General features: G+C 38.5%; 1 protein-coding gene across 3 annotated transcripts in view; it reads left to right on the top strand.

Annotated features, from left to right (window-relative positions):
* Positions 1-25,903, top strand: part of TAFA4 (TAFA chemokine like family member 4) — a 205,219-nt gene extending 179,316 nt beyond the window's left edge. For 2 of the 3 annotated variants that reach the window (XM_037743562.1, XM_037743561.1), the window contains 2 exons: positions 17,072-17,155; positions 23,255-25,903. In XM_037743562.1, coding sequence (XP_037599490.1) covers positions 17,072-17,155; positions 23,255-23,445 — 275 coding nt within the window. In that variant the 3' untranslated portion in view covers positions 23,446-25,903. Of the gene's footprint in view, positions 1-17,071; positions 17,197-23,254 lie in introns of all 3 variants that reach the window. The other variant, XM_017542766.2, reaches the window with a different exon arrangement.
* Positions 25,904-26,758: the final 855 nt, after the last annotated feature.

Here is a 26,758-nt window from a genome sequence, read left to right as displayed (position 1 = left end):
TCTGTATGTTTGTGTATTTGGAGATAGGTTTGTAGAAAACAGTGGTAGATTTCAACATGAGTGTGTGTTTTACACAAATGCTATCACATTGGATATTTAACTCATCCTGCTTTATTCCTATCAGTATTAGGTTGCAGAAATCTGTGTGTGCTGGTACATGTTGATCTAATTTGGTGTTTTCAGTTGCTCCATAGCATTCCATGTATGGATAGGCCATATTATTTGGCCATTCTTCTTCCTTTTTTAATATAATGACAGGGTCTTGCTCTGTCATGTAGGTCGAAGTACAGTGGCATGATCATAACTCACTGCTGCCTTGAATTTCTGGGCTGGAGCAATCCTCCTACCTTGGCCTCCCAAAGTTTTTGGATTACAGGTGTGAGCCATTACACCAGGCCACCATCCCTTTGTTGATGGACATTTTGGTTGTGTTTATGGCAAAACAAACAGACTCACAGGTTAACTAAATGGTTTCCCTAGTGTCACAGGATCAGTGATGTAGAACAATCATGAAGCATCTGGACAGAGTCTATGCAGTGCTATCTACTAGAACTTTCTGTGATGATGCACTTGTTCCCTGTCCATCTATTTATGGAAATAACCTGTGTAGATAGGCCTCTATATGTGATGATGCATATGTCCAGTATGGCTAGTAGCTATTAGCCACCCGTGGCTATGGAGCATTTGAAATGTGGCTAGTATAAATTTAGATTTAATAGGCACTTGTGGCTCAGAGCTTCACATTGGACAATGCAGTGTATGCTTTATGTAAACATGTAACTTGAGTGTAACATTTGTGGTCAGAGAATACCAATACCCTGAAAGATGAGATTGTATTTTTCAACTTGTGTCTGCTATCCCAAATCCTGTCTGGCAAACAATCGGTATTCAATAAATGTTTATTGGATCAAAGTCACTCAGAAGTGTAGGAAGTTTAAGCTTTAGTTGGGATATATGTCCAATTTCATCTCTCTCTGATCTCTTCCTTATCTGAAATGTTTCCATTAGGGCTTTTTAGCTTTATCTGCTTAATCTTTATCCCATAATAATTATGCAGTATCATGCCTTTAATTGGCATGTGAGAAGACCTATTCTCTGCTGATATGTTCCTCTTATCTTATTTGTCAATAAGAATAGAAAGGATCTAAAATATAAAATTCACCCGAATTTACATTTAAATTAAAACAAAGGCAAGAAGGCGTTGGCATGGGGCACTAATTAATGCCAAAATAGAAACTAGAATATCCTTTTGCATTTCTCTTAACCCACACCACAGATACTTATCTAGTGTTTTCATTGCTTTTCCATAAAACCATAGCTTATATTATATAAACAGGGAGAATAATTAGCTGTTCCCCTTCTACCAAACGTTTTTGTTATAATTAACTTATGAAACCTCCCCCAAGTTATTGAAGTGGGTCTTTGATATACGTTGGAGTTTTGGGAGATTGGACAGGGAATTATTTGATTGTAAGGCTGTGGTTACTTGGGTCCTAAAACAGACAGTTGTTCAGCTGGTAAGCATTCTTCTTTTTGAATCTTCGGCCGGCATATACAGGGCTGTTTCATGGTGGAAACTATATTCTACACATTTATCAAAATACTGCTCTATAGAGATAAGGCTGAATGGTTTTGTGATAAAATTAGACAAATGTGTAGTACAAGAAAGTTTATTTTGTCAAAATGAATGCTTTCTAAATATTGGGTTTAAAAGAGATTAATAAAAGCTCAGGAATGGAAAGTAGTTAATTTTCAAAGCTATTAAAAATTTTTTGATGCCTCAATTTCTATCATTTTGTTGTTGTCGTTTTTTGAGATGGAGTCTCGCTCTGTTGCCCAGGCTGGAATGCAGTGGCACAATCTTGGCCCACTGCAACCTCTGCCTCCATGGTTCAAGTGATTCTCCTTCCTCAGCCTCCCAAATAGCTGGGACTACAGGCATGTGCCACCACGCCCAGGCAATTTTTTGTATCTTTAGCAGAGACAGGGTTTCAACGTATTAGCCAGGATGGTCTCCACCTCCTGACCTCATGATCTGCCCACCTCGGCCTCCCAAAGTACTGGGATAACAGGCGTGAGCCACTGCACCCGGCCCACTTTTTCAAGATATCAGAATTCATTTAGTAAAGAAGGAGAGTTACTGTTTGGACTGCAGACAATTTTCATGGCTTTATGGACTGTGTGATGAGACATAGGGTCTCTCTTTACAATATGTTTCTATTGGGACTTTTTATTGGGCATGTTCTCCTTCCACCTAAAAAGTATTTTTCTCAGTGAAGTCAGGTGAATGACAGAGAGGGTTTTACCAAAACACTGAGGGAGTTGGGAGGATTGTATGTTGCATATGCTGGTTCATTCATCAAGTTTTAATTTGGCACCTTTGTGCCTGACCTGCCCTAGATGCCAGACGGAAGCATGATAAGGAGACTCAGGTCCTGGTTTCAAGGAACCCAGACTTTACTAGTTCAGAGAAACAAACTCTCATTAATGAAGGACTCCAAGGGAGAACAGAGAGGTGGTCAGGGATGCTGCCCTTCAGATGAAATGGGTCTGAATTTAGTAGGTAGAAGGATATGATGGTGGAAGGAATTAGGGAACAAGGAAGCACAAAGCATATGAGAAAAAGTGGGGCTAACTTGGGAAATAGAAGTAGCTTTGTCTGGCTTGGAAACAGTCGAAAACAAAATCACAGCTTTTGATGTGAGAGGCCTTAGAATAAGTCAAATTTTAGGATTTAATTCCTGCCTTCTGGGAATTTGCATTTTAGGAGAGTGTGCCAATAAGAAAGAGTATGAAGTATTATGAACGAAGTTTATATAAGGCACTGTAAGATTCCTGAGAAGGAAAAATGTGATGTCTGAATTTGACAGGTCACCTCGTCAGCATAAGTTTCATGGTGAGCTCACAATTAGCCAGGATTTGTGTGTGCATGCATGTGTGTGTATTAGTCTATTCTCATGCTGCTAATAAAGACATACCTGAGAATGGGCACTTTATAAAGCAAAAGAGGTTTAATGGACTCACAGTTCCATGTGGTTGGGAGGCCTCAGAATCATGGGGTAAGGTGAAGGAGGAGCCAGGCATGTCTTACATGGCACAGGCAGGAGAGCAGGTGCAGGGGAACCGCCCTTTATGAAACCATCAGATCTTTAGAGACTTATTCACTATCCCATGAACAGTGCTTGGGAAAAAAATCCACTCCCATGATTCAAATACCTTACATGAGGTCCTCCCATGAAACTTAGGGATTGTATGAGCTACAATTCCAGATGAGATTTGGGTGGGGGCACAGCCAAACCATATCAGTGTGTATATATATGTGTATGTTTGAGAGAAAACTCACGAGTAGATGTGCAAAAACTTTAGATTCATGGAATTGCCCATGGTAGGGTCAGGAAGGAAGACATAAAATAGTGGTGGCATGGTGTTGATGATTGATTAGAATTATTTTCATAAGTCACAGCATTGAGCAGGTCTGATGAACTAGCACAACCTCTCATTTTGAGTTAGTAGCCCTTCAAACTATAGATCAATGCTTCTCAAGCAGGGGCGATTTTGCCCTCTTGGGGATATTCAACATGTCTGGACACAGGAGAGGGTGCTACTGGTATCTAGTATATAGAGCCTGGAAATGGTGCCTTATATCTTACAATGCATAAGATTGATGCCCACGATAAAGAATTAACCAGGTTCAAACCTCTATGATGTTGAGGTTGAGAAACTGTAACCTAGAGGTCCCCAGTATATGTGGATATGCTGGTGTAGATCTGCATTTAGCAGAGAGGACAAACCTACATCACAGAAGAACTGTGTATGTGTACTCATGCACTGACTCGTTCTCTGTGTACCTCATGGAGCCATATTGTGTTATTTGTAGAATGTGTGAACAAGTAAGATTCCTTGAAAACAATGTTCGTGCTCCAATTACTGCTCTTAGGGCTATTAGCCAGGTCAAGTTGGTATGGCTTCTTTCCTTAACAAGAAATATAAAAATTAATAAATGGCTTGATTTTTAAAGAACACAGTGAGAATTTTGAAATAATATGATCGAAATAACCTAAGACACAAAGTGTTAAAATCTTGGAGCATTTTCTGTAAGGCCTATATTCTAGGAAGATGTTTTCTTAATTTTTCTGTTCATAGTTGCAGTATAAACATACGGTTTTCTTTAGAATAACCTTTACCACGTGTATTGTCAGGATTCTCTAGCAGGACATAACTAATAGGATAGATGTGTATATGAGGGGGAATTTATTAAGGAGTATTGACTCACACAATCGTAAGGTGAAGTCACACAATAGGCCGTCTGTAAGCTGAGGAGCAAGGAAGCCAGCCTGAGTCCCAGAACCTCAAAAGTAGGGAAGCCGATAGGCAGCCTTCAGTCTGTGGTGGAAGGCCTGAGAGTCCCTGGCAAATCACTGGCGTAGGTCCAAGAATCCAAAAGCTGAAGAACGTGGAGTCCAATGTTTGAGGGCAGGAAGCATCCAGCATGAGAGAAAGATGGAGGCTTGGAGACTGAGCCAGTCTAGCCCTTCCGCGTTCCTCTGGCTGCTTTTATCCTAGCTGGACTAGCAGTTGATTAGATAGTGTCCATCCAGATTAAGGGTGGGTCTGCCTTTCTTAATCCACTAATTCAAATGTTCATCTCCTTTGGCAACACCCTCACAAACACACCCAGGCACAATACTTTGCATCCTTTATTCCAATGAAGTTGACAGTATTAACCGTCACACCATGTAAATACAGCTAAACCAAATCAGAGTCCAACTCATGAAAAGTGAGCAATGTTCTTGGTTTTTATAATTTGAAGACTGGTTTATCTAAGTAACTGTATAAATACATAATTGTGTTCTATTTAACCGAATGATGTTTATTTGGGACAAGAGATATAAAATAAAACTCTTTTTATACAATAGAGAGTAAGGAAAATGTACCAGAAGCAAAACAGGTAATTATCACAAGAAATTTTCACCTCGACAACAGCATTATAGAATATACCACTTGCTACCACAAAACCAGGGAAGGCTTCACTGTCTTTTTATTTTTTTCTTCCTTTCTGCATAAAACTGGAAATTCATTACAGGTTGGCAGCTTGAAGATAGGGGTATTATGTGTTTTCATAAGTCAGGAAGCGTGGGACTTTTAAAAGAATTTTATTTTAAAAATAGAAGTGACAAGACACTTTCTCATTTAAAGTATATTATGATATTTTGTAACAGGAAAAAAATATCTTTGCCTCCTACAAACTTATTTTCCTGTGGAGACAAGGCTCAGTAAAGTGGGCAGATGTTCTCACCAGTAACTTTAATAAAACCCTACTTCTGAGTCCTTTGTTTCTGCTAGCCGGGCTCAAGGTGCACTCGAAGCTTAAATTTCCTGGCTGTTTAATCACCTTATTCTCTGTCAGGCTGAGCCCTCAGTGGGTTCTCGCCTTTGCTGAGTTTCTTAGTGAATCCTTAACTCATAATGGAATTTGCAATGTGTATTTTGGTTATTGTGGTATTTCCTTTTGTGTCTCTCATTTCTAAAAGAGCATTTTCTGTGAAGCCTTTCAGAGAGAAACTCCATCATGGGTAACACACTGACAAACAGGAGGACCTCACAATGTATTCTTCTATGAGATAGGAAAATATAAATTTGCAAATAGGACTCCTTTACATTTTAGGGCAGCTTGCTATTTTAAGGAGTCTGAAGCAAATCTGTGGAAAAAAGCATCACTCCATATTTTCCAATTAAACAAAAAATCTGGTAAATAATCTCATGAGAGTTTTGTCTTGGTCTTATAAGCTTCCATTTTAAAAATTTTTATTTAAATCCCCATACACTAGGTAAATACTGATTTTTTTTTTTTTCTGTAGTTAAGAAGTGGCATATTCTTCTCTGATAGACCCCCGGATCCGTCACTTTTATTTTCCCCTCCAGCTCCTTTTCTAGGTTTTGGCATCAGAAGTACCTTGTGTCCCCATGGGTTCAGTAAGTAAGTGCTGGCTGGCATTTCTCTGCTGAGAGGTTGAGACAATCTGATTCATTCTCCTTCTCTGCAGGGAATTTATTCTGCAGTTTCTCACTTCACTCCCACCTCAGTTGCTCTGTTTTAGAGTTCGTTCTTTTCAAACTCTTCTGGCACCCAGTTTTCTCTACCTGATTGCACTACTTGGCTCAGACTCCTTCCCTGGCCGTCTGCTGCTGGGATACCCAAGTCTAATCTTGAATTTTCCTCGAGAGCCCCTAATGGTTCCTTTCCAGACATCCTCCTTTTCTGGGTGTCCAGGGCCTCCCTGACAATCTCTTACTTCAGCCACATGCGTCTGCTGGCTTCCAGGTGGACCCGTCACTTGCTCCTGCCTTCAGTTGTGGACCTCTGGCCACCTGCCAAAACTGCTTTTGAATCTTTCCTGAAGCTCTGGTACCTATCCAGAGTACGTGAGTTCTCACTCCTGAGTGGAAGAAAGTTTGTCTAAGGAAGAGTTTTGAAGACAAAGAAGTATTTTAAATTTAGCTCTAATTCTATGTAAATATAACTAAGCTCTGTCATCATTTATGTAACTTTTCTGGTCCTGCAGATGGTATTTTGAATTGAGGGCTGGGGATCATCTCTTATTTATTTTTATATCCACTTGGAACCAACCCATGGTATTCAGACAAGAATGAATGGTCAACACTATAAGTATAGTAAAACTCTGTCTGTGTAGCACTTCCTAATCTAAAATATTATCGTAAATTGTGGTACAGTAGAAAGACTACTGGATAGAGAAGAAGAAATTTTAGATTCTAGTACCACCCCCCACAATTTTACTAACTCTAAGGGAAGCTCTGGTTTTTATTTGTGACACCATCTGTCTCCCCTTTCTGCTTCTGGAGGTTGTTGGGACAATCAAAAGAGGAACAGTAAGTAAAAGTGCTTTGAAAGTGACACAGCTCCATGAAGTTGCTAGGGGAAATTGTTATGATATTTGAGGCTGCAAATAATATAACTAAAAAAAATTTTTTTTCACAGAGTCTTGCTCCGTCGTGCAGGCTGGAGTGCAGTGGTGCGATCTTGGCTCACTGCACCCTCCGCCTCCTGGGCTCAAGCAATTCTTCTGCCTCAGCCTCCTCAGTAGCTGGAAACTACAGGCGGGCATCACCATGCCCAGTGAATTTTTGTATTCTTAGTAGAGGCAGGGTTTCACCACGTTGGCCAGGTTGTCTGGAACTCTTGACCTCAAGTGATCTGCCTGCCTAGGCCTTTCAAAGTGCTGGGATTACAGGCGTGAGCTACCATGCCTGGCCAAAAATACAGCTTTATTAGGCTTTACCCGCTGTGTCCATCCATCCCAGTTTAGTGGCAGTCTCTGACACAATAAATAACCAATTTGGCTAGATTCCTTTATTGTTGTTGGCAGTGCCTGATTTAAATAGCAAGGGGTTTCCCTAGATCACAAATGCACCTGACTTAGGCACTATTTGTTTTGATGGGTATCACTGGATATTAGCCCAGTATTTGGCCTGAATCAGGGACAATGTGGCCACTTGTGGACAAAATACTATAATGTCTGGCCCCTTCAGTAAATAATGAATTTGTCTTGTGCTCTCATCATGCCACATAGCATGTGTCTGACTGGGGAACTGTCTGAATGCACTGGTTTTCCTCATTCCCTGTTGTCTTTGCATCCTTCCATACAAGGATTTCTTTCTAGTAGATGCATAATCGAGGGAGGTGTGGCTAAAAGGGTTAGCACTTGGGCTCTAGCATTAGACTGCCTGTCTTCAAGTGCTCATTTGACTGTTTTCAAACTGTGTGACCCTGCCCTGGTCACTTAATGCCACTGGACCTCAGTTTTTTCATTTCTACAAAGTGGAGGAAAATCATGTTTTCTTAAAATTATTTTTAAAATAAGCTTTTGGGGAACAGGTGGTTTTCTATTACATGGGTAAGTTCTTTAGTGTTAATTTCTGAGATACTGGTGCACCCCTCAGCTGAGCAGTGTACACTATACTCAATGTGTAGTCTTTTATCCCTCACCTCCCTTGAAAAAATAATTTGAAACCTCAGGTTGTAGTGAGGTTTAAATTAGGAAATGCAGGAAGGAAATTAGCAGGGTGCCTGGCCCTCAATAAAAAGTAGCTATTAGGATTTGTAAAGCTTTATTTGAACTTGAGTTTCTGACTTTACAGGCAGCATAGTTGGAATCAAATCTATCAGGAAAGGCTTCATATATAGAAAATCATGTTGTCTGCAGAGATGATTTAACTTTTTCCTTTCTAATTTAACTGCCTTTTATATTTTTTTTCTTGCCTGCTTGCTCTGGCTAAGACTTTTGGTACTCTGTTGAATAGAAATGATGAGAGTGGACATCTGTCTATGTCTTGTCATATATGGTGCTTTATGTTGAAGTACATTCCTTCTGTACAAAATTCTTAGTTGAGAGCTTTTGTCACAAAGTGATGTTGGATGTTGTAAAATGATTTTTCTGCGTTTGAGATGGTTATATGACTTTTATCCTTCATTCTGTTAATATGGTGTATAACATTTATTGATTTACATATGTTGAAGCATTCTTGCAGCCCAAGGATAAATCCCACTTGATCATAGTGGAGGATCCTCTTTATGTGCTGTTCAATTCAGTTTGCTAGAGTTTTCCTGAGGATTTTTGATCTATCTTCATCAAGGATGTTGGGATATAATTTTCTTTTCTTGTAGTATCCTAATCTGGCTTTGGTATGAAGGTAATGCTGGCTTTGTTAAATGAGGTTGGAAGTGTTCCATCCTCCTCAATTCTTTGGAAGAGAATGAGGAGTGTTACCACTTCTTCAAATACCTTTAATAAATATCAGTAAAACTGCGGAATATAAAATCAACATCCAAAACTCAGTTGCATTTCTCTAACAGTGAACTATCCAAGAAATTAATAACTCAATCCTATTTTTATAATAGCATCAAAAAGAACAAAATACTTAAGAATCAATTTAACCAAGGAGGTAAAAAATCTACACTAAAAACTGTAAGGCATGAAAGAAATGGATCAATATCCTGTATTCATGGATTGGAAAAATTAATTTTGTTAAAATGTCCATACTTGTGTGAGATCCATGATGGCCGAATCGATACAACTGCAGTGAACAACACCCAGAGAGAGAGAGAAATCCAGAGATCTCCTAGCTCCAACAGAGGTACCAGGTGAATTTCAACAGGTCTGGTCTGATGGTGAGCAAAGCCCAGACAGGGCAGACCAAGGTGGGAGGGTTGCTGCTTCACCTAGAAAGTGCATCTGACTGGTGAGTCAGAGGCTCCCCCTCTGGCCCTGTGATCCAGATACAGTGTTTCTCCCAAAGCCTCAGCAATACACAGAACAGGGATCTTTGCCAGTCAAGCGCCGGGAATTACAAGCGCAGAGTTGAATAATAATCCAGGACGGTATCCCAGATTGGTGCACAGATCTAAGCAAACACATAAGCCCAAAAGGCAGCTGGGAGAGCCTGCTGACTGAGCTATCACCCCCTCCCGTCACCGGGAGAGAGAGGAAGTGGCTGGGCAGGTCCCTCCCTCCCCACAAACCCCAGAGGGCTGAAGCTCTGACTCCAGTGGGTTGTGCAGCCAGTGTCACAGTCTGAGCTGAACCCTGAATGATCCAGCCCAGCGGAAGAAGGGCACAGCCCACCATTGGGTGGGACTGGGCTACATGTTTTAACAAAAATGCAGGAAGCCTACGTAGCAACAGGACGGTGTTCTTGACAACCCAGCAGCAGCTACAGGTCAGCAGAAGAGGTGGGCCTAATCTCCCAGTATAAAGAAAAAAGATACAGGAAGCTTCCCTAGTAACCTGAAGGAGTCCCTAGAAACCCAGTAATGCCTCCACATGCGGACAAGCGACCTTATCAAGCAGCTCCCTGACACCCCAGCCAGGTAAATCCACGAAGATGGAAAAAACGCAGAACACCTCTTCTCCTTCAAGGGATCACAACTTGACTGAGAAGGAGTGCAACAAATTGACAGAAGCAGGCTTCAGAAGGTGGATAATAACAAACTTTTCTGAGCTAAAGGAACATGTTCTAACTCAATGCAAAGAAACCAAAAACCTTGAAAAAATGCTGGACGAAATGCTAACTAGAATAACCAGCTTAGAGAAGAATGTAAATGACTTGATGGCATTGGAAAACACAGCATGAGAACTATATGAAGCAAACACAAGTTTTAATAGCCGAATCAATCAAGCAGAAGAAGGGATATCAGAGGTTGGAGATTAACTCAATGAAATAAAAAGAGAAGGCAAGACATGAGAAAAAATAGTGAAAAGAAATGAACAAAGCTTCCAAGAAATAATATGGGATGATGTGAAAAGACCTAACCTAAGCTTGATCAGTGTACCTGAATATGATGGGGAGAATGAATCCAAGATGGAAAACATGCTCCAGGATACTATCCAGGAGAACTTCCCAAGCCTAGCAAGGCAGTCCAAATTTCAAATTCAGGAAGTACAGAGAACTCCACAAAGATATTCCTCAAGAAGAGCAACCCCAAGGCACATAATCATCAGATTCACCAGGGTTGAAATAAAGGAAAAAATGCTAAGGGCAGTCAGAGAGAAAGGTCAGGTCACCCACAGAGGGAAGCCAATCAGACTCAGAGCAGATCTCTCAGCAGAAACTGGACCAGCCAGAAGAGAGTGGGGGCCAATATTCGACATCCTTAAAGAAAAGAACTTTCAACCCAGAATCTCATATCCAGCCAAACTAAGCTTTGTAAATGAAGGAGAAATAAAATCCTTTACGGACAAGCAATTACTGAGAGATTTTGTCATCACCAGACCTGCCCTACAAGAGCTCCTGAAAGAAACAATAAGCATGGAAAGGAACAAGTACCAGTCACTGCAAAAGCAAACCAGTTGGCAAAGACCAAAAATGCAATGAAGAAAATGGGTCAACTATTGGGAAAGAAAACCAGCCAGTAACAAAATGGCAGGATCAAATTCACACATAACAATATTAACATTGAATGTAAACAGCCTAAACGCCCCAATCAAAAGACACACACTGGCAAACTGGATAAAAAGTCAGAACCCATCGGTGTACTGTATTCAGGAAACCCATCTCACATACAAAGACACACATAGACTCAAAATAAAGGGATGGAAGAAGATTTACCAAGCAAATGGAGAACAAAGAAAAGCAGGGGTTGCAATCCTAGTCTCTGATAAAATGGACTTCACCAAAGATCAAAAGAGACAGAGAAGGACACTATGTAATGGTCAAAGCATCAATCCAACAGGAAGAGCTAACTATCCTAAATATATACACCCCCAACACAGGAGCACCCAGATACATAAAGCAAGCTCTTAATGATCTAAAATGAGATTTAGACTCCCACACAATAATAGTGGGGACTTCAACACTCCACTGTCAATATTAGATCAACAAGACAGAAAACTAACAAGGATATCCAGGACTTGAATGCAGAGCTGGACCAAGCAGACCTAATAGACATATACAGAACACTCCACCCCAAATCCACAGAGTATACATTTTTTCTCAGCACCACATTTTTCTTACTCTAAAATGGACCACATCATTGGAAGCAAATCACTCCTCAGCAAATTCAAAAGAACAGAAATCATGACGAACAGTCTATCAGACCACAGCACAATCAGACTAGATCTCAGGATTAAGAAACACACTCAAACCTGCACAACTACTTGGAAACTGAACAACTTGCTTCTGAGTGTCGACTGGATAAACAATGCAATGAAGGCAGAAATAAAGATGTTCTCCAAAACCAATCAGAATGAAGACACAACCTACCAGAATCTCTGGGACCCCTTTAAAGCAGTGTCGAGAGGGAAATTTATAGCAATAAATGCCCACATGAGAAACAAGGAAAGATCTAAAATTGACACCCTAACATCAAAATTGAAAGAACTAGAGGAGGAAGATCAAAAAAACCTCAAAAGCTAGCAGAAGACAAGAAATAACTAAGATCAGAGCATAACTGAAGGAGAGAGAGACACAAAAAACCCTTCAAAAAATCAATAAATCCAGGAGCTGTTTATTTTGTTGATCTTTTTTTAAAAAAAAAAAGAGCACTAGCCAGATGAATCAAATAGATGCAATAAAAAATGATAAAGGGGATAACATGACTGATCCCACAGAAATACAAACTACCATCAGAGTATACTACAAACAAACAATTCTATTCACATAAACCAGTAAACCAGGAAGAAATGGATAAATTCGTAGACACTTGTATTCTAAACCAGGAGAAATTGAAACCCTGAATAGACCAATAACAAGGGCTGAAGTTGAGGCAGCAATTAATAGCCTACCAACCAAAAAAAGTCCAGGTCCAGATGGGTTCAGAGCTCAATTCTACCAGACATACAAAGAGGAGCTGGTTCCATTCCTTCTGAAACTGTATCAAACAATACAAAAGGAGGGAATCCTCACTAACTCATTTTATGAGACCAACCTCATCCTGATGCCAAAACCAGGCAGAGACTCAACTAAAAATGAAAACTTCAGGCCAATATCCATGATGAACATCAATGCAAAAATCTTCAATAAAATACTGGCAAAGATTGCAACAGCACATCAAGAAGCTTATCCATTACGATCAAGTAGACTTCATCCTGGGGATGCAAGGCTGGTTCAACATATGCAAATCTGTAAATGTAATCCATCACATAAACGGAACTAAAGACAAAAACCACATGATTATCTCAATAGATGCAGAGAAGGCCTTCGATAAAATTCAACAGCCCTTCATGCTAAAAACTCTCAATAAACTAGGTATTGACAGAATGTATCATAAAATGATAAAAGCTATATATGACAAACCTACAGCCAATATCATACTGAACAGGCAAAAGCTGGAAGAATTCCCTTTGAAATCAGGCACTAGACAAGGATGCCCTCCCTCACCACTCCTATTCAATGTAGTATTAGAAGTTCTAGCCAGAGCAATCAGGCAAGAAAAAGAAATAGAGGGTATTCAATTAGGAAAGGAGGAAGACAAACTGTCTCTATTTGCAAATGACATGATTGTTTATCTAGAAGACCCCATCGTCTCAGCCCCAAATCATCTCAAACTGATAAGCAACTTCAGCAAAGTCTCAGAATATAAAATCAATGTGCAGAAATCACAAGCATTCGTATACACCAATAACGATTTAAAGAGAGCCAAATCAAGAGGGAACTCCCATTCACAATTGCTACAAAGAGAATAAAATACCTAGGAACACAACTAAGAAAGGATGTAAAGGACCTCTTCCAGGAGAACTACAAACCACTGCTCAAGGAAATAAGAGAGGACACAAACAAATGGAAAAACATTCCATGCTCATGGTTAGGAAGAATTAATATTTTGAAAATGGCTATACTGCCCAAAGTAATCTATAGATTTAATGCTATCCCCATCAAGCTACCAATGACCTTCTTCACAGAACTGGAAAAGACACCTTAAACTTCATATGGAATCACAAGAGAGCCCGCATAGCCAAGTCAATTCTAAGCATAAAGAACAGAGCCAGAGGCATCACACTGCTGGACTTCAAACTATACTACAAGTCTACAGTAATCAAAACAGCATGATACTCGTACTAAAACAGAGACCCCAGAAGAAACGCCACACATCTGCAAACATCTGATCTTTGACAAACCTGAAAAAAACAAGCAATGGGGAAAGGACTCCATGTTTAATAAATGGTGTTGGGAAAACTGGCTAGCATTGTGCAGAAAGCAGAAACTGGACCCCTACCTGTCACCTTACACTAAAATTAACTCCAGATGGATTAAATATTTAAACATAAAACCTAACACCACAAAAACACTAGAAGGAAACATAGGCAAAACCATTCAGGACATAGGCATAGGCAAGGGCTTCATGACTAAAACACCAAAAGCAATGGCAATAAAAGCCAAGATAGATAAATGGAATCTAATTAAACTCCAGAGCTTCTGTACAGAAAAAGAAACCATCATTAGAGCAAATCGGTAACCAACAGAATGGGAAAATATTTTTGCAATCTACCCATCTGACAAAGGGCTAATATCCAGAATCTACAAAGAACTAAAACAGATTTGCAAGAAACAAACAAGCCCATTCAAAAGTGGGCAAACAATATGAACAGACACTTTTCAAAAGAAGACATACATATATGAGGCCAACAAACATATGAAAAAATGCTCATCATCACTGGTCATTAGAGAAATGCAAATCAAAACCACACTGAGATATCATCTCACTCCAGTTAGAATGGTGATCATTAAAAAGTCTGGAGACAACAGATGCTGGAGAGCATGTGGAGAAATAGCAACACTCTTACACAGTTGGTGGGAGTGTAAATTAGTTCAACCATTGTGGAAGACAGCGTGGCGATTTCTCAAGGATCTAGAAATAGAAATTCCATTTGACCCAGCAATCCCATTACTGGGTATATACTCAAAGAACTATAAATTGTTCTACTGTAAAGACACATGCACACATATGTTCATTGCAGCCCTGAATACAATAGCAAAGACCCGGAACCAACCCAAATGCCCATCAATGATAGACTGGACAAGGAAAATGTGGTACATATACACCATGGAATACTATGTAGTCATAAAAAACGATAAGTTTGTGTCCTTTGTAGGGACTTAGATGAATCTGGAGACCATCATTCTCAGCAAACTGACACAAGAACAGAAAGCCAAACACTGTATGTTCTTACTCATAGGTGGGTGTTGAACAACGAGAACACATGGACTCAGGGAGAGGAGCATCACACAATGGGGACAGTGGAGGGGGGTAGGAGAGAGACAGCAGTGGGTGGGGAGGGATAATGTGGGGGAGAAATGCCAGATATAGTATGCACCCAAAGTAAAATACATAAATAAATAAATAAAAATATATGCTTTTATGAATAAATTGATGCAGTTTGAACTGACTAAATGTTTATGGACAGTTCTTGATCATTCCCATGTTAATACCACGTAAATGGACATAGAAATTTAACATAATCATTGAACATTAAGTATTGTAGTGAAAGAGGCGTAACTAGATTAAACTGGAGATGAAAACATTAAATAAAAAAAAAATAAAGTCTGTACTCTCCAAAGCAGTCTACAGATACAATCTCTAACAAAATCCCAACAGCATTTTTCACAAAGATAAAGTCCTAAAATTCACATAGAACCACAAAAGACCCCAAATAGATAAAGCAATTTTGAGAAAGAAGAACAGAATTGGAGGCAAACATCCCCTGATTCAAATTATATTACCAAGCTATAGTTATCAAAACAGTATGGCACTGGCATAAACCCATGGGACAGAATAGAGCACTCAGAAATAAATGCATGCTTTTATAGTCAACTAGTTTTTGAGAGGGTGACAAGACTACACAATGGAGAAAAGATTATCTCTTCAATAAAGAGTGATGGAAAAATGTTCCCATGCAAAAGAATGAAGTTAGACCTGTTACATAACCATATGCAAAAATTAACTTGAAAAGGATGTAATCTATGAAATTAAATTCCTAGAAGAAAACATAGGGGAAAAGGTCCATGATATTAGTCTTCGCAATGGTATTTTGGTTATGGCAACAAAAGTAAAAATAAATTTGGGACTTCATCAAATAAAAAAGCAACCTAGAGAATGGGAGAAAATATTTTTAATTCATTTATCTGATGAGTTAAGATCCAAAATATAAAAGAAACCCACATGCTCAACTGCCAAAAAGTAATACCCCACTTAAAAAGTAGGGAAAAGAACTGAATTGATATTTTTCCAAGGAAGACACACAAATGACCAACAGGCATATGAAAAGGTAAAGGAATGCCAGGGCCTCCTACCTTCCTGTGGCTTCTTGTAACTGACTTTAAGTAGTTGCTGGCCACTTGCCAGAATGGCATGGAGAGATCAACACCATGTATGATGTGAATTGTTAGTGCTTTTAGTCTTTGCTATTAACAGCATCAAACATAAGAACCAGTTGCAATACCATAGTAACCTGCAATGAAAGATGATGACCATAATAATAGCTGACATTTTCGGAAACGACTGTGACTGGCTGAAAGTCAGCAAGGACTTTCACACATGGATTAACTTTACCCTCTTACTATCCTGGGATGAGGATCTACTTTTCAAATGAAGAAACTGACACTAAGAGAAGTCTGAGAACTAGTCTAATCTAGACAATGGCACAGATTCAAACCCTGGCAGGCCCACCACAAAGCCTGAGATCTCAGCAGCTAAATTTTATAATTGGGCAGTCCACTGCAAAAGTGAACTATTTTTTATTTGTATAAATTTAAGGGTTCATAGTGGTGAAGTCAGGGCTTTTCATGTAGCCATCACCCAAATAGTGTACCTTGTATCCCTTAAGCAACTTCTTGTCCTTCCCACCCTTCCAAGTCTCCAATGTCTATTGTTCCACGACTCTACGTCTCTGTGTATGCATTATTCAGCTCCCATTTATAGGTGAGAACATGCAGTATTTGACTTTCTGTTTCTAGGTTATTTCACTTAAGAATCACCTCCAGTTCCATCCATGTTGCTGTAAAAGACATGATTTCATTATCTTCTGTGGCTAAGGAGTATTTGATAGCGTGTCTATATCGCATTTTCTTTATCCAGTCCTCCACTGATGGACACATGTTGATTCTATGACTTTGCTATTTATTGTTACTAGTGCTGTGATAAACATATGAGTGCAGGTGTCTTTTTCATATAACAGTGGCTTTTCCTTTGGGTAGATAACCAGTGGTGGGATTGCTGGATTGAATGGTTGTTTGATTTTTAGTTCTTTGAGAAATCTCCATGCTGTTTTCCATAGAGGTTGTACTAATTAATCTTCACACCCTTATACACACAACAGTGTATAAGGGTTCCCTTTTCTCTGCATCGTCACCAACATCTGTTGCTTTTAAATATTTTAATAAATGAAATATTCTATATTGTAGAGTATATGCCTGATTGGGTTCCTTAAATTTACTAACAGTAAATTTATTCTTAATACCAATCTTTGAAGTCAGTGTACTAATTTGTACTGAGGTTTATTTTTTCCATCTTTGGAGGAAGAAACTCTGTCACAAATATTATCTGGCCTTTGTTTTTCAGCTTCCATCGTGATTCAGAAATGGTGGTGTCACATGAATCCCTGTTTGGAAGGAGAGGATTGTAAAGTGCTGCCAGATTACTCAGGTTGGTCCTGTAGCAGTGGCAATAAAGTCAAAACTACGAAGGCAAGTATAGACAAAATTCAACTACCATTTACAACTTGTCAACTATGGGGCTTCCTCCCCTTGATTTTATTCTGCCATCAAGAGAACATCATTATGTGCTGAAAAATCTGCTTGGGTCTTTTTGAAAAGCCCATTTCCCAGCATCATCCTGTGTGTCAGATTTTATAGAGCAGTGATTTGGTGGGAGAATTCATTATTTTAGGCAGTGCCACTAAATTCATTTCAACTTCTTCACAAGCCCGATTTAAAGTACAAGCTTCAGAGTTGACAGGGCAATGTATCAAAACACCATGGCAAGAATCCATATCCAGATGATTTAGTGAAGTAGAAATACCCACTGCTTTAAAGGAGATTTGATGGTTGGAAATTCTTATTCAAGACTTAGAAGCCAACACTTTTCACCCCAAATAGTATTATTTTTAATTCTCACCATCTCTGAAGAATGCCATTGTCTACCCAGCTCTCCAGCCAGAAACCTACCTTCTTCCCTTATCTTCCCATGTTCAGTTGGTTACTTTGTCCTTATGTTTTTACTACCCAACTTTTCCATGATTCTTCAACACTGTGCTTATTCCTCTTGTCCCATCTGCCCTTTCATATGGAGATGCATCTGGACTGCTAGGTTGCTGCCTTCTAGGCTGGTCTCCATACAGTGACTACAGTAATTTTGTAAAATGCACATCCTCTAAGCTAGTCTACCTCGAAATATTCCACTGGCTCCCTCTGGTGCCTGGTCCACTAGCCTCTGCCTGGTGCTTAATGAGTAACATGGCAAACCACTTCCCCTTCCTTCTGGCTGCTCTAAACATCCTGGACTTTTGTCAGTCCTTCTTATCTCCTGGTCCTTTTGCACTGGCTGCTCCTTCTCTCTTCATAGAATATGTTTCCCTCCTTTCTTTTCTAGTTAATCATAATCTTTTCGGGTACTCCTTTACTGATTGAAATCGTGCTCCCTCTGTCTCTGAGCATTTACTCTGGTTACATTTTACATAGATTGCTGTGCTTATTTTGCTTAATACCTAGAGCTTTCATCTAGTGGGAGAGCTTTCATGTTGGGCCCTGGCTTTTTTTTTTTTTTTTTTTTTTCTTTGTGTTTTTTTTTTTTTTTTTTTTTTTTTTTTTTTTTTTTGCTTTCCCTGCAAGAAAGGAAAGTCCCTTTCTACCAGCTAGTCCCAGAGCCAGCTGAATGCCTTGGGAACTATTTCTTGAATGAAAACCAACATGACCAAGGTCATTCTAAGATCATTAGACATACTGGAGTGGAGTGACTCTTTCTGGTTGCCACTGAGCTTTGACCCCTTAGGAAGTACATACAGTGAATGGCTTCTTGCCTTTCTTATGTATCCCCTTTATGAATACTTTGAGAACTCTTAAGTGTTTAGTAATTCATCCTCAGCCATGGACATCAAAAGCAGGCCAGTTTTCCTTCTAAGTGTGAACATGAAATATTACATTAAATATGACTTTTTAAAATATATTAAAATAGAAAGATATTAAATCTAAAACAAAATATTAGAATGGATGATAGTACAATATATTTTAAGTTAAATGGAAACTTTAGCTGATATTATACCCCAGATTATCAATGGAATAGTTGTCAGTTGATTCTCTGTGTAAAACCAGAATGTCAAAATCAAGACCATTTTCAACATTAATTGTGATTATCAATTAACTTATCCTTGTTAGTGATACTGGGATGATGATGTGATATCTTCTTTTATATCCAGGGCAGCAATGTCCATGGAGTCATTTATTGGTGGTGCAAGGAGGTCAACCCTCCCATCGTTCTAAGCCATTCTAAATAAACTTCCATAAACCCAGGGTGCTTGCTCAGCAAACCCTGCCTTAAGATAATTTCCCTGTCTTTCCCTTTATTTAAAGCAAAAAAACATAGTATTGCAGTCTTTATAAATTCAGCTATTTTTCCCTAATTCCTTCCTAAGTAAAAATCCTGGAGTAACCCGTGAATTAGGGTATTACATCCGTCAGGGATAAAAATTTCCTTTCATCATATTTCTTGTAGGCTAAGGAATAACATTTTGGAAGATTATGTTTGTATTGATTTTTATATATAAATATAAAACAAGATCATAAGCAGAAGCCAACTGTAGTTCTCTTGGTGGAATGGCTCTCTATTTATGTGTAGTTAGAGAAGGCATTTGCAGGAAGCAAACCTTTAGGGGCACTTTGGCTCTGTGCTGGGAATGTAAGTTTGCTCTAGCTAAATCCTCAAAGGTAGTGACATTTCATTTAGCACTTTGAAAAGTTGTAGAAAGATAATACAGTTCCCCAAGGCATCATACTACTTGGGTTGCTTTTTTAGTGATATGTCACTTGAGAATAATCTTGAAGTCATAAAACTTTGTTTCCTTTATTAATCCGGTCAGTGTGACTTAAACTGCATAAAACATTTTATGTCTTTTATCGATCTTATGCACATAGAGTAAATTCATTTGTGGATCTGTGACTAGATTCCAGTAGTACCTAATATCCCTTTCCTAAAATTGTTACTGACCTTACACCACAGGTGAGACAGAGGTCCTATAAATGCAGAGCAATTGCCTTCCTAGAGGATGTGTTAACTAAACTATATAACAAAATAGTTTCCGTATTCTTTAAACAGTTCATGCATAGCAGCATCAAAACATAGAAAGGCTAAAGTAAGATGGTCTGCAATAAGCCAGCTATGTCAGAATTTTCCATTTAAATGCAAAAATGAAAATAGTTGACAGTGAATTTGAGTATTAATAGCTTTAGATGAAGACATGAAAATAGGGGAGAGGATAATTCCCTAACTAGTCATCTTTTCCAGGTATAAAATAGTGGCATTGAGTTTAGAGAGGATGCGGCTACTGCTTCTTGTGGGAGAATATAACTCTGTCTGTGGACCTGCCTTAATTTTTTTTTCTTCATTGAATCTGGGTTTTGCTGCATTCTGTGTGCTAAAGAGTTCCTTACTGTTTGGGGTTGCCATTGTTAAGTATTCTAACAAGTATATGATGTCTTCTTAGCATCAAAGCCAAGCATTGGCCAGATTTTATTTGTGAGTAGAAGCAAATCACTTTGAATCTTGAGATATTTTAGATTTTTTAATGTTTTTATTTTTGAATAGTCTACTAAGGGTGAAAAGCTATGTCTTTAAAGTAGTTCTCAACCAGAGGCAGTTTTTTTGCCTCTGAGTAGTGTCTCGGATATTTCTGGCCATCACACTTTGCAAGGATGCTACTGACATCTTGTGGGTAGAAGCCAGGGATGCTGCTAAACATCCTACAAAGCACAGATAGCCTCTACAACAATTATTTGGCCCCAAATGTCAATGTATGGAGGTTGAAAAACTGCTTTAGAGAACAGTATATTTTTTTCAATAGCTGTTTGCAAACTTCCTACTTGAAAGTTTCTATTGTCTAGATATTTCCAGTATTTCATATTGGAAAATGTCCACAGAATTGAAGCAACAGTCTTGGCTTCAGCACCTTCCAAGTATTTTCCTCAAATGGTTCTCTAATCTGCCTGTCTCTTGGGCCATCACTACAGACCATTGTCAGTATCATAATAACATAATGATATCATGAAAACGTGTAAAAAAAAAAAAACCACAGTTTTGAACTCTACCTCTAGGATATTCTGGTATAGTAAGTCTGGGATAGGGCTTAGAAAACTCTGCTTTTTAAAAATAGTTGTTCTTAGGGTGATTGTGATGAACAGGCAGTATGAGGGAACCATTAGTCCAACTGAGCTCTCTATCTGTTCTCACCTTTAATTGACTTATGCCCTGCTTTCTCTGCAACAAGGAGAAACTCTCTGCCCAGGTTCCCTCCCTGTTGAGAGACCATCAATGGATCCCCATTGGAAACTTATGCAAAATACAGATTATAGGCATCTTACATGGGCCTTCACTGCCAATCATTGTATAGGCCACATACTTCCCCATACCGTTGGTTCCTCCTTCTTCCACTTCCCCTTCTGAAATTCCACTTGTCTTTTAATGTCCAGCTCAGATGACTCCTTTACCCTGAAGTTTTGTCCTCCCTGATCTCTGTAGTCAGACTTGAAGTGCTCAAGGTACCCTGATGAAAGGGAGCACAGCTAATATTGGCATCTTAGTACCCCTGTATCCATTACAATTCAGAAGCAGCAATGAATCTTCCACATGTAATCAGTACAATAAAAATTTTAAAGGAAAATAAAACAGAGAGAGTTTTATCATCCAACTTCAGGTAAAGTTGTCCATAATGAGTTGGGCATGGGGAATGAGTTGTCTCAAAGAAGATGCTTTTGACAATTACATCCTGCATATAGATTGAGAGATATCAAAAGAGCTAACATTACAATAGCCACCATTCCCTGAGTATGAACCATGTGTTAACCACTGGGTTGTGTCATTCAAGTCACGTACTTTATTCACTCTTTGCTACAACTGAAGGGGCCAGGTACTATTATCTGTATTTTGGAGATGAAGAAACTAAGGCAAAGAGAGACAATCTACCCCAACACAGAACATGGCTAGCTCCATCATTCAGTTGCTCAAGCCGCAAAGATCTTGGAATTGTCCTTAACTCCTCTTTTTCTTACATCTTTATCTTATTTGTCACAACCCTTTAAGTTGACAGTCCTGTCATGCATTCCTCATCTCTTCCTTGATCCTCAGTCAGAGAAAGGCCAAAGTCTTTGTATTTACTTCTTCCTCTCTTCCCAGTGAGTCAGGCCTCCCTCACTTCCTTCAACCTTCCCTGACATAATGTATAGAAGAGCAGTCCAATACCCTCCCTGCCCCAGCCAGCCTTTCCCCTTTATACTACCTTACTTTTCTCCATAGCCCATATTGTTAATATGTACCTGTTTGTCCAACTTCTTCCTCTAGAATAGGGATGAGAAAACTGTGGCTTAAAGGCCAAATCCAGCCCTGGGCCTGGTTTTGTATGGCTCATGAGTTAAGACTGGGTTTTACATGTTTAAGTGGATGGAAAAAATCAAAAGGAGACTTTTTCAGGATACATACAGATATGAAATTCAAATGTCACCATCTATATATTAAGTCTGGAACAAAGCAATGACATTCATTTATTTATTGTCTATGGCTGCTTTTGTGAATGAAATAAAGGCAGAGTGCCTTTACTTCATATCGAGTATTAATATGACTGCTACAGTGACTATATGGCCTGTAAAACTGAAAACGTTTACCATATTTAGTCCTTTCTAGTAAAAGTTTTCCAGTTTCTGTGCTAGAAGGTAAACTCCATGAGGGCAGGGATTTTGTTTCATTTGCTGTAGTTATCTAGCAGAAACAAAAGGGCAGAAATACTGTTGAATACATAAAGGCCATATGTCAGATAATAGCAAGGCTAAGGTTTGCATAAATAGCTGATTGAATATAAAGCACAGGTAGGGTAACTATATTATCAAATAATTTGCTTTGAAAAAATGTTTTTGTGATACAGGCATGTTAAAAAGTCTTATGCTTTTTTCCCTCACCTGAGCTGGTATATTGACTAACATGTAAAATTTCTTACACGACGAATCAACTATAGAAATACTGTTCTATTTTCTTAGATCATAAGTAATGAGCCTGAATGTTTAAAAAGGAAAAATGCAGCCACTACCATTTTTAATAATACAGTAGTTTTATAAAATAATGTATTTTCAAAAGTGAAAGTTAACGGCATTAAAAAAAATAACAAAGATAACATTTTTATCTTGACATGACTGACTTTAATCAGCCATTTATTTGAAAAATTTTTAGTGCCATTAACAAAGCATGCTCAGCATGCATGAATTGATGGGCGATGAGTGTACTTAATCAAATGGGATTTTTATAACCTCACAAATACAAAGCCAGACTGCATAATCCCTGTTATGGAAGCCTTTGTGTATGTATTCTTTACATTTCTTGTTTGTAGGCTGCAAAGCAGAATTTGAACAGTTGATTTGGTGAGGTTGGTTACACACAAATGTACAAATTGATAAACTATTCAGTCAGGACCTTATTGTTCCCGGGGGCAGGAATGGTTATTTTGGTGGGTATGGAGTGTTCAATGTTCCCTTATTTGATTTGTTTTAGGTAACACGGTAGCAAAGAGAGAGGTGTGCTTCATTCCTGGAGGGGCAGCAGGATGCAGATCTCATTTGCTGAAATTCCCATCCTGGCCACTTTGCAGAAAATTGTCTTGGATTTCAGCAACTTCATATTTGTATATGTGTGCTGTGAGAAGTGGCATTCACTTAACTGGCCCAGCCCTCTCTGCTTTGTGATTTTATTTCATTGAATATAACTGCAAGCCACCATTCGTTTGACATCCTATCTGGATTCCCAACGAACATACCTCCAAAATCCTAGAAGAGCAAATCAGAGTTTTCAAAATACATCACGACTACGAACACCTTCGGTCTTTACTTTCATTTATACTTTCTTTCTACCTTTACAAAAGAACTTGGATGTATGTTTCAAAAGATCCTGTTCTGTTCCTCTTTTGACTTTTCCTTTTGCTTTTGTATTTAGTGGTTTTAAAGGGGTCTAAATAAAAGATTTTTAGCAAATATATTTGCAGATGTAGATTAACTGGCGAAGAAAACTACTGGTAGAGATCAAGTGATTAACTGGTAAAAAGAACATTTATTTTATAAACCCTTGACAATAGAAGGACAAGTTGGAATGTTGGGTGTGCATTGTATTTTTTACTTTTGATAATTTTTTGCATTTTGCTTTCCATTGTCAGGTTAGCAGAGATAAAATGAGAGTGTTTTAACTTCAATGCAACATTTTACTGAGTGCTAAGGAAGCATATCAATTCCAATATTTTATAACCAAAGCTCTATCAGAACATATTTATAAAATGTGTTGAAGTTTTTATGGCTTTTGTGTAGTCATGAAGATAAATCATTTAAAATATAAAACAATCTAAATTTAGATCAAGGGTGATTTCTTAGATCAAATTTATGCCAATTCTATGAAAATATTTTGTTACCTCCCAAAGAGGAGTCTTTCAGTGCTGAATTTTTAGACAGTAAATGAGTTGTTCTTAACTTAGCTGTTTCCCTACTTGTTAGCCATCTTATTTCTTTGAAACCTGAGTCTTGAATGGCTTAATGATTTTTCAGCAGACATGTCTCCACATATTCACAGATGCTGTCATGCAGAAACGTATGAAACAGATGAAGAACGACTAACCCAGATTTTAAATGTATAATATTATTAAAATACTAGAAAAGTATGGGGTGAATTTTGTATATTAAGAAATGCCAAAAACATAGTTTCTGCACCAAGTTAGTTAATTATCCCTGTCCTTTCACATTTTGGGGTGAAAGTAAATCAATACTTCAATGTCGTTTATAGCATAACAGTTACCTGATTTTATTCTTGCAGAAAGAATGATTTGTTTGCTAAATTTTTGCCTAGATGCTTACTAAATTTGTTATGATCATATGAATAAGTAAAAAAATTCATCCTGCTTATGGCATACATGTTTTTGTGGTTATATATGCCTTAAGACTGTTAACATTCTACCTAGGCTTGCACATTTTAAATGTGAAAAACTCCTTTTAAAAATAACTTTAAAAATAACATTTAACTTTGGGGATGTGAACTATATAGTAAAGTTGCCATATGTATTTGAGTGGCTTCATTTCTTCTCCCAAGGTTATTTACCACCAACCTTAGGCACACTCATTTAGTATTGAGTTAAAATATATCTAAGGCGATTTTATGGTACATGGAACAGTAACTTAATTTTTTAGCCCATGTGTCTGATCTTGTACCCCAAATAAGATCAAGTAACAATGATACTACTTCACCTTAAGGTACATCCCTGGCGAGTAAACCACTTCCAGGGAATCAGTGGTCCATTGGGGAAAATGGCAGCCTCTTTAAGCCTTTCTCCACAGCCTAAAGCTTGAGGCAGCTCTGGAAAGGGTGAGCTGGCTGTTTCCTCACTGCTAGCTCTGGACATAAAATCACTTTCCTTTTACTTCATCTTGTTATTGGTTTTACAAGTGGTGAGCAGATAAGCCTGTACTTGATTATAAGAGCAGATACAATCTAGCATATGTTATGTGGATTTCCAAGGTTGCTTAAGTATACAGATGTGGCAACATTGAGCCTATGTTCTCTCACATCGACCCTGTTGGATGCAGAGGAGAAACTGTCCCTTTTATAGGGCTATATATACTCCCTCATCTACCACCATCACTACGTGGCCAGCTTCTTTTATTTGAATTTTTGCAAGAACCTGTTGGTATGTATACAAGATTGAGCATTAACTCTTGAAAGTGGCAATGGAAACACCATACCAAAAATGCCTATTTCACAGATAAATTGGAAAATGCTTCTGTACAAAATTCTTTGTGCACTATTAGGGACCCACCGACCAAGGATAAATCCAACGCTAGTCTGATGACGAACTTCACCATTTAGTAAAGCAGTCTAGCCTGAACAAACTGGCATAATATCTTCATATAACCTAAGTACATCCTCCCATAAACTTTAAGACATCTCTAGGTTACTTATAATACCGAATACAATGCACATGCTATATAAATGGTCATTATACTGTATTTAGGGAATAATGACAGGAAAAAAGGTCTGTACATGTTCAGTATAGACACAGCCACCTTTATTTCCCCTTGAGTATTTTTGATCCACAATTGGTTGAATTTACAAATGCCCATGGACTGTAATAAGCTCCTAATAAAGTTGTGCATCATTTATGAATAACTTGTAGTCCAACTAGTCACTTCATGCCAAAAGAAACCAAAAAGTCTTCACTGAAAAGTGGGCTTAAGGTTTAAGTGCATGCAGCTGATAGAAAATTGGGAACAAATAAGACTAGATCTTTTAGTGTTTTTTTCTTGTTTCCAAGTTATTGAGAACTTTGGGAAAGTAAAGAAAGGACGAACTCAAAGAACACTCAAGAATCATTGCTTCCCATTGCCCTTAGCTGTGAGTTTGGCACAATGTTGGAAACCCTTGTGCTTTCTTCATGGACAGGTAAGTGCCTTGGCCTGTAATACCTATCTGGTGGACATGAGAGCACCACCGGAAAGATGCAAAATACGGGTTATCCCGATTGAATCTGAAACATGAGACAACAGATGCCAGCCAGATAGACACACACCCACACACCAGTTCTTTCAGGTTCATCTTGCAAAAAACTCAAGCCCCATTCAGCAGCCATAGGAAAGGAAACAATCATTTCAAGTTACAAAGTAATCTTGTAAACAGAACTTGGAACCAAAAAGCCCAGTGAATAATTGATGAACAGTTGCTGATGCATGTTGGGCATCTTTGTAGTATTGATTTTTGGCTATGAAGAAAGCAGGACTCTGAAAGCTCACACTTTCGTCTCTCTCCTATTCAGTGCTCTCAGTCTTCATAGTCCACTTACATGTTAGGAATGTAACATGATGCACATTTTATGTTCTTCATTTGGGCCCTTGCTCTCTGTGGATGAGGTTTCTGACTCATCCCTTAATTATCAGCTTTGATTCTCTTAATGAGAAGTTATCAAAATAGTTCAGGACACTGAATTATTAGTTGAATAACTAATTAATGATCAAGAGATGGAAGTAA

Source organism: Cebus imitator, unplaced genomic scaffold (genome assembly GCF_001604975.1).
Source record: "Cebus imitator isolate Cc_AM_T3 unplaced genomic scaffold, Cebus_imitator-1.0 Scaffold147, whole genome shotgun sequence".
NCBI lineage: Eukaryota > Metazoa > Chordata > Mammalia > Primates > Cebidae > Cebus > Cebus imitator.
The sequence above is the reverse complement of the archived record's forward strand: the minus strand, read 5'-3'. Positions and strand labels throughout refer to the sequence as shown.